The following is a 14501-nucleotide window of genomic DNA, read 5'->3' on the forward strand; positions in this document are numbered from 1 at the left end:
TGTTTAGGTAAAGGTGTCATTTGGAATCCAGGTTTTAGAGTATATTACTAACATTTTTATAGAATCTGTCACAGTCATTTTGCAATCATCCATGCTAATTAAAAAAGATATTTAAAATTATGTGAAATAAAAAGTGAACCAAAAATCTTTCAAAAATATTTTGGAATCATTTTTGAATAATTAAACATGGTATGTCGCATTCTAAAAATTTACAATATTTTAAATCAAAACAATAAAGAGAATTCAGAATTAACAGAAGCTCCTCAACTTTTATATCCTGTTGCTTCTTTCCCTTCTGTCATAGATAGATGGCTCACTTTTCAGATCATGCTTTGAATTATGACAAGCTGCACTTTGTTTCACATTTCAAAGTGGAGAAATGTTAGGTTTTGTTATTATGTTTTGCTTTGTTTAAATTTTAAATTAACAAATTATTTCCCTTCTAGCCCTTGGTAAATCAATACTTCAGAAATAAAGATTGCACAGTAGGAGAAACTGAACACAGCAATTTCATCCCAGTAAAACTTTCAAATTTAACTATGAAGAAACAACCACAGTGTGAATTACTTTCAAGTACCTTTACAATTTGCAATAACAAATCAAGGCTTTAAAGATAATTTTTAAATTTCCAAAAGTCATTATTATTCATTTAAAGCATACACTTTGTTTTCCAACTCATCCTGATTATGAGACAAGATTAAATTCACCATTTTCTGGGAAGCTTATTATGTATTTCCACCCCCATCCAGCTCCAAACCAATTCAAGAAGGAATTAACTTATGATCTTTGTTCTCTCAAATTCCTCTTTCTCCTTCTCACTTAGTCACCTGGTCTCTCTCCTTGCTCCCTAATACCTCCTCCTCGTTACAGCCGATCCTTTACCTTTCCATCTTTCTTACAGTATCCTTTTTAAAAACAGAAAAGGCAAAAAAATTACTTTCTAAAGAGAAAATGTCAAACACTGTTACAAGGGTGTACAGTTTGGATAGAAATTTTGGAGCAATCAGATGAGGAAATCCCTGTTTGACTCTATAAAGTTACATATTAATGCAAAACATTTATAGTTAGCACATTTAAACTTGGAACATTGTTTTTACTTAAACTAAAAATATTTTAAAATTATTTTACTTTATTAATTCCCACAACAGATATGTCAAGGTAAGTTTGACTAGACCCACACTAAATAATATATTTAAAAATAAATTCGAGTACCTAGTTAGGACCACATTATACTTGTAACACATGAATTCCTAGGAAATACAAATATTGCTTTAGTGTGTTTTTGATGGAGAAAGAAGAGACTATATGTGAAAAGCTCTATGGGTAAAGAATTCAAAAAGTAATTATTTAAACGTTTTCATACTTCCTAAGAAAATGATGATGTGTTAAGTTTGGAGCTACGCAAATATTCTAGTCAAATAGCTACTACGTTTAAGTTTGAGGCTATTATAGAAAATCAAAACTAACCCAAGGAAATTTGAAGTTATCAATTGATAAGAATAAAGTCCCATGTTTCCATCAATTCAAGTATCGACTGATAATAAGGAACATTTTTAATCACCTCAGGAGGTAGTAAATGTTCAAATGGAAACAGCAGGACCATGGAGAAGGGATTTGTGAACTAGCTGGATACATGAAAATGACTTTTACGGTCCTTTACAACCTTGAAGTCTTTTCTTAACAGGACTTTTTCCTAAGTTTTGTGATGATGTCTTATCACGCACATGAAAAAGTGAATAGAAATGCACTCAGAAAGAGTAAGAACTATTCACATTTTGTCCAAATACCACAAAGTGGTTATACAAGAATAAGAGTTAAATAATCGATGCAAAGTAACAGAGAAATCCATGCAAAGTTTCATAAAATTACTTTGGAGTCATGTCTTGTTTAGGTAAAGGTGTCATTTGGAATCCAGGTTTTAGAGTATATTACTAACATTTTTATAGAATCTGTCACAGTCATTTTGCAATCATCCATGCTAATTAAAAAAGATATTTAAAATTATGTGAAATAACAAGTGAACCAAAAATCTTTCAAAAATATTTTGGAATCATTTTTGAATAATTAAACATGGTATGTCGCATTCTAGAAATTTACAATATTTTAAATCAAAACAATAAAGAGAATTCAGAATTAACAGAAGCTCCTCAACTTTTATATCCTGTTGCTTCTTTCCCTTCTGTCATAGATAGATGGCTCACTTTTCAGATCATGCTTTGAATTATGACAAGCTGCACTTTGTTTCACATTTCAAAGTGGAGAAATGTTAGGTTTTGTTATTATGTTTTGCTTTGTTTAAATTTTAAATTAACAGATTATTTCCCTTCTAGCTCTTGGTAAATCAATACTTCAGAAATAAAGATTGCACAGTAGGAGAAACTGAACACAGCAATTTCATCCTAGTAAAACTTTCAAATTTAACTATGAAGAAACAACCACAGTGTGAATTACTTTCAAGTACCTTTACAATTTGCAATAACAAATCAAGGCTTTAAAGATAATTTTTAAATTTCCAAAAGTCATTATTATTCATTTAAAGCATACACTTTGTTTTCCAACTCATCCTGATTATGAGACAAGATTAAATTCACCATTTTCTGGGAAGCTTATTATGTATTTCCACCCCCATCCAGCTCCAAACCAATTCAAGAAGGAATTAACTTATGATCTTTGTTCTCTCAAATTCCTCTTTCTCCTTCTCACTTAGTCACCTGGACTCTCTCCTTGTTCCCTAATACCTCCTCCTCGTTACAGCCGATCCTTTACCTTTCCATCTTTCTTACAGTATCCTTTTTAAAAACAGAAAAGGCAAAAAAATTACTTTCTAAAGAGAAAATGTCAAACACTGTTACAAGGGTGTACAGTTTGGATAGAAATTTTGGAGCAATCAGATGAGGAAATCCCTGTTTGTTCGTTTGTTTTGGGGGCGGTTAAGTTTTACAGACAGCAGTACAATGTATAGCTTATTCACTCACAGATCTTGAGTTCCTACCATATCACAAGGTCCATTTATGCATAAAGGAGGTATTCATTACTTAAATAACAAAATTTTCAACTTATGAAACAAATACAATGTACTCACAATCAAACTGTGAAAGTACATTTTTCCCACTTATCACAAGATTTCTTTAAATGAGCTCTCTCAGTGCACTTAAAATAGAATTTGATTTACAAAACCAGCAGACATAATTCTGCAAGGCCACATTAATTACATAAACTGAATAACTCCAAGGAAGTATTACATTTGTTCATGTTGATTTCTCTAATTGTTCTTTTAAATCCCATTTATTCAAGCAGATTAACTATATTCTCAATGCATGGATATACAAGGATGTTTCCTCTTTTAGCCTCCAAAACCTCTATACATGGATCATCATGTGCTTATAAAATAGTTTGGTAAAAAGAAAAATTAAAGACTGACTCTATCAGTAGAATGCAGACTGATGAGTCAGTAGTAAATGAGTAGTCTTCACACGCTGATGGCAGGATAAACTCACCAATTTGGGTCAAGAATCTCATTCCAGCCTTTTGACCCAGTAATATCCTTTTAGCCTGCAGCAGTCCCCAACCTTTTTGGCACCAGGGACTGGAGCTCCTATGAGAATCTAATACCTGATGATCTGAGGAGAAGCTGACTCAGTGATGCTAGTGCTGGGGAGCAGCTGCAAATACAGATGAAGCTTTGCTTGCTCACCAGCTGCTTTTACCTCTGAAACGTAGCTAACTATGTACAAGATGTTCATCATAATTTGTAATAGGAAAACATCAGAAACATTTTGATACCAAAGGGGAAGTATTTAAGTAAATGACAATAAAACTATCTAACATTATGCATTCTTAAGTTTGTTTTAATTTTTTAAAATGAAATTATATAGCAATCTCAGAACTGCATTAAAAAAAAACCTCCAAAGAAAACAGACAAACCAAATGCCCCAAAACATTAACAGTCCTTACATACATATAATGAGACTGAATGATATTTTTTCTATTTTCTCCAAGATTCCCACAATGAATCTATATTATTCTATAACAGAAAAAAATAGCAAGAAATAATGGTAAGTCCAAGTGACCAGTATTAATAGTCAAAAATTTGGACCTTTAGTCCTAGCTTTATGGATGGGAATGTCTGTGCTAGGAATCAGAAGAAGGAAATAAGCGGAGAGAATTTTCCTATGGCTTCCTTTCAGTTTTCCTAAAAAGCCTAAAACCTTTCCTCCCAAATACACCTACCAGCATCAACGCCTTATCTTCACTTCATTCCTCTAATTCAAGGTTTCTCAACTTTGGCACTATTAATATTTTGGGCCAAATAATTCTTTGTATGGGCGGGGGGCTGTCCTATGCATTGCAGGATGTAAAGCAGCATCCCTGGCCTCTACACACTGATGCCAGTAGCACACCCAATCCAGTAGTGACAATCAAAAATGTTTTCCAGATACTGCCAAGTCCTCCCCCGCCAGGGGGGAGGTAGAGGACAGCAAAATCTCTCTAGCTCAGAATCATTGTTAGAAATACACCAAATATGTTAACTATCGAGCAGAAGAAACTACTGAAATTCCTTTGGATCTCTATTGAGGTATAACTTCTACCTAGGTTCAATTTGACACAAAACATTCTACACATTCACTCTATATACAAAAAAAATTTAAATGTTCCCATGTCATTACTTCCACAATAACAAAAAGTAGAAATAAATACTTCATTCTATAAAATGACAAAATATTCAAGTTTAAAATCCGTATAGTATATATTAAAATTAAAATGAGAAAAGACTACGGAGTGTCCACAAAAAAATAACCAACAATGAACTATGTGATATCAAGCATGCTTCTACAATTTAGTAGGCAAAATATAAGTTAATACAACCAAAGGAAACTGATATTTATAAAGTACCTAGACTGGCATTTTGCATATTTAATTTCATTAATTTCTACTTTCAATTGTATGACAGATTAGGTAGTCTGAAAAGGCCCCTCTGTTAAAATAATTGATGCTCCATAAAATAAAATTAAAAAAAAAACACACACACAATAATTGTTAACATATTGTTTCCTGGGCTTTCTACAAAGTTAAGGGAAATTTCTAAGGACCCACCTCCCCAAAAGAAAAAAAGACCAAATAAAAAAAAATTCTGAGCTGAAACCAGAGAGTGGCCTGTGTTATACACGAAATGCAGTGCTGCTCAGAAGGCAAATACCACGACAGCAAAGACAAGATGAGAGTAGTGAACCTGAGATGCCCCTGTTAAATTTAAAGTAGCTTCAGGTTGGTAGTACCCTTAGATCCCAGCAGAGAAGTATGCAAATCCTCTCACAAGACAGCATTTCCAAATATGCTATCAGGATTTGGAAATGTAAAGTTGAATAAAATATGAAGTTGCAATAAAAATCATCACACGACAGTCTTATACCATCTCTCCCCCAAATTTTAATATTAGAATTATCAAATACAAAATATAAAATGAACAGTTATAAAATGAACCAGAAGACAGCAGAATATTCTCTTTAGTCAGAAAAATTAACAGTTGTGAACTCAGAAATACTATCTTTGAAGTATAAGATCAAAATAATATTTTCAGATAAACATAAACAGGAAACATTAAAATAAGTAAAAGATGACATAAATTAAACAAGATATATGTAATTATCAGAACAGGCAAATTTAAAAGCCAAAACTATTAGAAATAAAAAATTATAAATGTGGAAATTAAAAATTCGACAAATCAGTTAAAGAGATTAGACGCACCGAAAGAATGAATTGGTGAATTAGAAGACATAGAGAAGAAATAACCAAGGAGTCAGCACAGACATGTAAGAAAACAAGAAAGACACCGGTTGTGAGGGGGAAAAAGAAAAAGAGAGGTATAACATATATTAGAAGATATAACATATATCTAATCTATGCTCTTGCTTTTGAGAGAACTGAAAGAATAAAGGAGGTGATATCTGAAGAGAAAATGGAGGATAGTTTTCAGATCCAATGAAAGGCATGATTCTACAAATACAGGTAGGAAACACAGCTTATCAAAATCAGAATAAAATCTACACTTAGAAACATTTTGGTGAAACTACAAACATAAAAAGAATATCTTAAAAAGACAAAGAGAAAAAAATTGAACTAAAAGTAGATTTGTTAATGGGAACCAGAAGACAGCAGAATATTCTCTTTAGTCAGAAAAATTAACAGTTGTGAACTCAGAAATACTATCCTTGAAGTATAAGATCAAAATAATATTTTCAGATAAACATAAACCAAGAATTTACTCTAAGAGATCTTCACTAAAGAAACATATATTATAAATACCTTAAGGAAAAAAATGACACCAAGAAGGTCCTAACAAAGGGGTGAACAAAGAAACTGATAAACACTTAGGCAAATCCAAGCAATTATCTGATTTTAAAAAGTCCAATTTATGCAGGGGTAGGTGTGGAGGATAACATTTTGCCAACAGTAGCACTTAAGTGAGGGTACTTTGTGCTTTTTAAAGACTTTGTATTATTAGGGGAACGTTAAAATACTGATTAACTCTAGACTGTTAGTATGAAGAATATTTCAATGGCGACCATAAAAAAAAAAAAAATAGAATTTACAACTTCCAAACCAGTATAAAGGGATAATCAAAATAAAAAACTGCTTGTCATTTTATTAATAAAATTAAACATACTTGCCTTATGACCTTGCAAACTCACTTGCAGGTATTTATCCAAATGAAATAAAAAGGTGTGTTCACCCTAAAATCTGTACTTGTAGCAGCTTTACTGATATGTATCAAAAACTGGAAACAATCCAGTTGTCCCTCAAATGGTAAATAAATACACAAGCAATGGAAGACTACTCAGCAGTAAGGAGAAATAAAAGTACTGAGATACGTGACCACTAACTTGGATTAATCTTAAGGGCACGGTGGAGAGTGAAGACGGCAATGGGAAAGGTTACATACTGTACGATTCCATTTACATGACATTCTCAGCAAAAAAAACTGCAGTGTTGGACAACAGGTCAGTAGCTGCCAGGGATTAAGAAAAGGCAAGAAGAGTCTTGAGGGGTGAGGGAACAGTTCTATGTTCTCATTGTGGTGGCAGTTACGTGAACCTATACAGATATATGTGTTAACACTCACAGAACTATACACCAAAAAAGTTAACACTAACGTATGGTAACTTAAGAAAACACACTAATACTGATTCCATATTACTATCTATAGTAACCATAATTTTTACACTAATTAAAATAATTTTTTTCTCATTAGCAGAACATCTCCACCTAGCAGGTTTAATCATTTTAATGAACGAAATCCTTGACTAATCAAAACTGAATTGTAATTTATCTACTTATGTGTAAGGCGCATTCCTGAAAGCTGGTGCCACTTCCCTTTCTTGCTAAGCCTCGTCTAGCTGTCGTGTGACTTCAGTATTTGTAAAATATTTTACTGTAATGCATTAGTCATACTACTGGATAAAAGTGTTGGGCAAGTAAACCACATTATTTCCACAGTGCCAATGTTGAAGTACCACCCATTCTGGAACCAGAAAAAATCACATTTTAAGTCTTCGGTTTAGTGCAAAAAAAATAATTAAATAATGACTCATTTAATAACACCAGCATTGATATTTTGAAAGCATGTTTGCCAGTTAATTGGTTTCAAGAAGTTCCAAAGTCACCTACTGGTGCAGCCCAATATGTTTTTGCGGTATAATTAAGTCATATGCAGATCCCTGGGAGGAGTTTTAAGGACCGCCACCCAGGTATGATGGCAACCAGATGGTGTGACTCATTCCATATGCCCACCAGTATGCTGCTCTTAACTATGCCTCAGTCTTGCTAACAGCCATTTGTTCAATTCAAATAACAATGTGTGCACGATGAATAAGTAAGAACGCTTATTTAGTTAATTAACTGTTTTTCTTCTCCTTGTGGAAAAGATGGTTAAAATATTGTAATAGGCTGTGGAAATTTATGTGGTGGCTATTGTTGGCATAAAGTAATAACGTCAATTTGACATTAAGATCTATTTCAATCCTGGTGAGTAACAATATTACATATAAATAATGTTTCATATTATAAAAATTATACATTTCAAATCTACAACAGATGGAAGATGTCTTTAACAGGTTATCAAGATTCTACAGACTGTTGATGCCAAGCACTGTATGTACTAGATAGTCCAAAACATTATCCAGAACCCAATATTAAAACACTGAATGTGTACATACATATATACACACACACACACACACATACACACACACGCACACACAATGTAAACCACAATTGTTATTTGGGGTGGTTTTTGTTTTGCAAGTCACAAATATTACACTAACATCTTCATAACACTTAGGACAAGCATCCAAAAAATAATACTTAAGTAACGATATAAACTAAGGTATTCCAGTTAAAAGTGGACAAAACCCAAGAGTGTCTTCACTCTCCAAACTCCACTGAAATGACAGCAAAGGAATAAAAAGGCACTGACCCACAAAGACACAGAGGTAACAGAGAACAAGGGAAGAGTCCAAAAGCACACTACAGTTCTCTGATTAAAAAATTTGGAAGATAAAAAGTGAACATACCAGCAGTAACTGACTTCACAGAGTAAAGAAAGCCAAAATAGAAGCTGTTGCAGAGGTGGGAGAAGCCAATTACAAGTCAATTCCCATCCAAGAACCCTTGAAAGATTACCAAAGGAATCCGGTGCAGTTGGAGCGGGGGGTTATGAAGAGTCAAAAACAGCCTCCCCATTTCCCTACGGCTACGAGACGACCCCCCCTACCAGGTCTCAGGCAGAAAAACCTGAAGAAAAATTTACTCTGGAGAGACCACCAAATAGACTCTGGACTCGGGCATATGTAAGGATGGTTACCAGGTACCATGCTAAAAACTGGGGGCTTATCCGAGAATCCACAAACTGAATGATAAATTCTATGCCCCCCGGGGACCCCTTCGATGTGGCTCCTAGAACAGTGGCAGCTAGGCTTTTTCCCCAACAAGAAGATTGGAGAAAATATCTCTGAACTAAAAAAATATGAGTTTCCAAATCAATGAGTCCCCAAAAATGCCTCAACATTGAACAAAGACTTATACCAAAATACTTCGATAGAAATGTCAGAACACCAGGGATTAAAAAAAAAAAAAAAAGAGGATCATATATACTCCCAAAGGGGGCAGGGGAGGGGGGGATAGGACACAAAGAATCAGTAATAAGAACAACTCCAGACTTCTCAATGGCTATACTGAAGGTTTGAAGATAACGAAGCAATGCCTTAAAAATCCCAAGGGGTATTTTCACCTTTGTGAATGTAGACAAACTATTAAGTTAAAATGAGGGCAAAATAAGACATTCTCAGCCATATACTCTCAAAAATGATCTCCCGTTAACTTCTGATCAGAAGGCTAATGGTGATGTAGGTGTCCTGGGCAGACAGGGTGGAACACAGGTTAGGTATGAAAGGAATCTCCACAATGAAGGCAGAAGAAAAGTCCCAGGATGACAGCTGCACAGCAGGCCTAGAGAGCAGCATTTCCAGACCAGATGACAGAAGTACCTGGAAAAGATTCATGGGGTGGGGGGGTACCTGATGTGTCTGATCATACTGAAAGAAGTTTTATACCCCGGCAAAGGTAATTTATCTGAGAATATAATAATGGTATATACATGGAAAACAAAGCCAGTGAAGAAAACTAGACAGTTAGAAATTTCAGGGAGAAAAAGATTATACAAGAAGCAAACTATATGTAATACTAATACATTACACGACAGCGAGAATACTCTGTACACAGTTGCGATAAGGCAAATACAGAATATGATTTAACCAAAAATTGTGATATAATTATACTAAGGGAGCAGAAGCAAAGTGTAAGTGGAGAGAGTAAGAGAAGTGTTAAGAAGGCCAAATCTTTATCTTCCTCCCTGTACCAGCCAATAGGTAAAAGCCAAAATGGAAAAATTTTAAAAATAGCTATGTTTTAAACATGTTAGTTAGAAATATTAAGGTAAACACAGAAGAAGGGAACAGACAAGAGTCAAAGTAACTGTCTGTGGTAATCAGAAATGGAAGAAGGGAATAGATCACTGTTTCTGTTCACTATAAGCCTTTCTTTCCTTTGTAAAATTATGTGAGTACTCTTTTGATAGAAATTAAAGTTGAATTAAAAATGAAACAAAAAAAGAATGAAAATAAATGGCTCTTGTCAAAATTAAACATAATCGACATATACTTATAGGTTGTTTTGTTTAATTGATGAAAAAAGAATTCCTAGAAAACTTGAGTAATTTTTACATTTCAAAAATATCAAGTTTCTTTACTGAACACCAGCAATCTTTTTATAGACTACATACCTACTGAACACAACTGTTCCAAATTAGAGTTCCAAGTTACAGCCACCAAGAGATAAAGGTTTGGAGAGAGAAATGAGAAAGTGTTTTTATATCTGCCCAGATTGTTGATTGCACTGATTTTCATACTTCCTGCATCAAAGAGCTTGCAAAATTTAGCAATTAAAAAGGTATCAAAGTTTTCTCACTTACAGTAAACTGAAATTGTATTCCATTGTCAAAATATCTCCCTGAATGTAGCCACATTAGAATACTAAAAAAAGTGGAAAAGGAATTAAGGATTTAAATCACTGCCCCCTGTGACCTCGTGAGGTCCTGAATACTATAATCGGAACTCTTAAAGGATATTTGATTACAATCCACTCTACGGCTAATAACTGTATAAAGACAAATTAAATGTCTCTTGTCCTCTGTTCAACTTTAATTTTAAAAAGTTAAAATTCTTACAATAAAGATTCACCATAAGAGTGAAAATGCACACAAAATTATAAAGTGTAAGTTATTATCCAGCTACATTTATCTGCCTGTGAAATCCCAAGTTTAAATGAATGCATTGTCCACATACAACAGCTGGTATTAAGAGAAAGAAAGTATTTCTCAACTGTTATCTTTCTTAATTCTATCTAAACTCTGAAAAATTCATGAATAATTTAAGGATAGAATAAGTCTTATGTTATTTACTGATTACACTAATGTTAGTCTATACAAATCAAATAATTTGGTCCAAAACTAGTCTTTAAATCAACTTAAAGGTCTTTGACAGGAAGGTAGTATTTTACTGTTGGCTATAATAAAGTGTCCACTCATCATTTTAATATTTCTATTGATAGAACCTGAAAGTGGCAAATCAACGTTACATGAATAAGGAATAGTTTGACTACATCCAAGTCTAAAGCCTATTTTAAAGTTTCACAATCTGAATTCAGTTAAATAAAATACTCTTAATGAACATCATACAACTTACAAGACAGTCCTCTGAAAAAAAGAAAAGATTAGCTCTGAGTCTAGTAATATTAACATTTAATTTATTAAAACAGATATTGTTAAATGAATGATAAAAGATATGTGACTATCCTAAAATTTAGAATTCGAGACACCATTTACTGTTTATAAAAATTTTCTAGGTACATCAAGATTTCTGAATGGCAGCTAGTATGTCTTATTTAATACATGTATATCCACTGCTTAGCCCCATCCTCACATATAGTATGTGTTCAATAAATATTCAATGAATTGCACCATTTAATCCTCATAACAATCCTAAGGTATACTTTATCATCTTCTTATCACAAAGAAACTGAGACTGAGAGGCTGGATCCAGGCCAATCTGCACATTATGGCCTGGCTTAATACCTTGCCCTAAGTCATAAAGATAGTGGCAGTATCAAAACCTGACTTCAAAATTTATATTTTTTCAATTATATCATGTCATCTAAATGATAAATACATAATTATCATTAAAATCAATAGAAATGTTATTCTTATTTTTTCCTGCATTATTGTTTTTCAAAGAAAAAAAATCCTCAGGAGCTGTTTCCCTTCAATATTTCTGCAACAGACATTTGATCCAGCAACCATTCCCTCCTCCCCAAGAATCCCAGACTTCTGATTTGGGAACTTTATTTGGGGATCCTTGTTGTTCCAATGAAGTCAGTGTAGAACATGTGTCCAATAAAGGCTCTGGTTCAAGGTAACTATATGACCTAAGCTAACCTAGAGTGAATTGCAGAACTTCTAGAAAAGTTGGACGAGTATATAGCTCCAGGAGCTGGGGGCAGATGGGGAAAATCTAGGCAACATCATTAAGCCACTGGATAAAGTCTTATTTAAAACCAAATAATAAATTCCCTTCATATTTTTAAACTAATTTGAGTCTGGTTTTGAGTTACATCTAAAAAATCAAAACAGATTTTTATAAAAGTGCTTCCCATTTCGATGTCTTTCTCATACTGTTCCCTACTCATGGGACATCCTCTCCCCCTTTTTAATAATGTCTCTCATTTATTGGCCAACTACTATTTCCCAGGCATTGTATGAGATGTTAAACACACATTATCTCAAATACTGAAAACTAATCTACATCCAAAATCTACAAGGTAAACTGTATCCTCACCACTTCATAGATGGGAAAACTCAAGTTCAAAGACACTGAGTGATATTCTCAATACCACATAGATAATAAGTAGAGCCAGGACTCAAAACCAGGTTTATCTAGCTCATAAGACTTGTTCTTTCAACTACAGAGACCCACCTGCCACATGGATCTTGTCTTTAATGGTCTTTGTTCTCAGACATCAAATCTTCTGTGACATTTTCTCTATTATTTACATATTTCATCTGTAGCTCATTCAGAGAAAGGGAATGTTACAATATATTGTAACTATGTTTATATACTTGGAATGCAAACTCCGTAAGGACAGGAGGATCCAAGTAACCAGTGTCTCCCACTGTGTATGACCCAGGCCAAGTAAGCTGTAAGTATTTTTTGGTGGAATCACCACTCAAAAGAGACACAAAGCCCTATTTTATAAAATCCCATTAAAATAAACAATTGTCATCATTCTGAGGTATACTTTTATATAGAATGCTTCGAAACATGGAATCCAGGAAGAAATTTGTAAATACTTCATAATATTATGCATTTGCTGCAATAAACTAAATGTTGCCCTGCTATACTTAACACAGGGCTACACAGAAATAGCAGAAATCCAAAACAGTAAATATATACATATATTTTTTCAAGCCAAATACTTTAAATGTATCAAAGGACCCTGTGTTTAGTAAAAGCGGGATATACTTATTATGTACATAATAAAAGTCAAGTACAGTTAAAATGAATTTGACTATTGGCTTCATTTTAGAATCAAAGTTGCACAACATTAAGTCACTTAACTTTATTTGTAAATGAAAAGTGTGAACCAATCTCCAAGATATCACCTAGCTCTATGATTCAGGGGTAATTCAATAATATCACTAACTACCAACTCCTCAGAATGCTCCTCTGACTACACAGTCTAAAAGTAACTCTCAGACAAGGTCCCCCCTATCAACTAGTTTTGTGCATACTTTCCCTTGACAGTTTTTCATTTAATTACTTACATATCACCATCTCCTCCACTAGAACGTAAGCACCGAGAAAACAAGGATTTTGCTGTATTTATCAGAAAGCCCGAAGGCTTCACGCAGAACCTACTACGTATCCAATAAATATTTGTTGAGGAAATAACAGTCATGGAAGACTAACAATTAATAAGACTTCTTCGCCCAACTCAAAAAAGTAACCCGTGCACTACTGGGCATGTCCTGCATTTTCCAAATGTGATTTTTCTCCTATATTACGTACTCTGTCTCAATAATGTTGTTGTTGTTTTTTTTTATTATTTGGGGAGGTGGGTAACCAAATTACTTTATTTGAAGGAATGGTACAAACAAAAGAATTTCAGATGTTTTGGAACAACAAAGCTTTTAAAAATACTTAGTAACTACCACTTCGTCGAAAACACACTTTGAATCTTATACTTAGTTCATAAAAAACATCTTATCATCAGTTCCAAAATCATTTGCAAACTTTCCGAAAGAAATTTCACAGCAACGAACATCTTATCAAAATAGAGCTGAACGAAGCAAAGAACAACAAATACAAACCGTCCCAGTAATTCAAGTCTCCGTTTTTCTAAAACAATGCTGTCTTTCCATCTTTCCCCATTTCTACACACAGCCAGAACGAGGTATTGACAGAGTACTCTTACAAATATCACCACCATGTTTAGAATGACACAGCTCCTAATCAATACCCTTATTTCCATGAAAACTTTCCCCTAAACTCCTCAAGATTCTCTTTGAATCATAAAGCTAAAAACCCCTCAAACTCACATCTGCTCCTCTTCTTCCCTCTCCCGAAATGAATCCTCCCCAACTTTTCCCTTGGGATTCCTATCTCTGCCATTAAGACATTTTAATCCCGGCTCCTCTTTCCAGTGACCTAAGTACTCTGGACCCGAGGGGCGTACAGGATATGCGTGGTCCCCACCCTCTCCCACCGCGGCGGCCCCCCCAACCCGCTCTACGGGCGCCCGGCAGGTGCCTCGCTGGGGACCGCCGCGCCCCGGCCGCTGAGAGGCGGGGCGCACAAAGGACCCGCACGGGCCCCCACCCCATCCCCAACCCC

The 14501-nt window shown here is 34.3% G+C and overlaps 1 protein-coding gene across 4 annotated transcripts in view; it reads right to left on the minus strand.

Annotated features, from left to right (window-relative positions):
- Nucleotides 1-14225, minus strand: part of AGFG1 (ArfGAP with FG repeats 1) — a 66164-nt gene extending 51939 nt beyond the window's left edge. The window contains exon 1 of one of the 4 annotated variants that reach the window (XM_015585414.2): nucleotides 14207-14225. In XM_015585414.2, coding sequence (XP_015440900.1) covers nucleotides 14207-14208 — 2 coding nt within the window. In that variant the 5' untranslated portion in view covers nucleotides 14209-14225. Of the gene's footprint in view, nucleotides 1-13432; nucleotides 13582-13978; nucleotides 14127-14206 lie in introns of those variants that run through there. The other 3 variants (XM_015585413.2, XM_006906653.3, XM_025043253.1) reach the window with 3 other exon arrangements.
- Between the last annotated feature and the right edge of the window lie 276 nt (nucleotides 14226-14501).

The sequence above is a fragment of the Pteropus alecto genome, unplaced genomic scaffold (genome assembly GCF_000325575.1).
Source record: "Pteropus alecto unplaced genomic scaffold, ASM32557v1 scaffold110, whole genome shotgun sequence".
Lineage (NCBI taxonomy): Eukaryota > Metazoa > Chordata > Mammalia > Chiroptera > Pteropodidae > Pteropus > Pteropus alecto.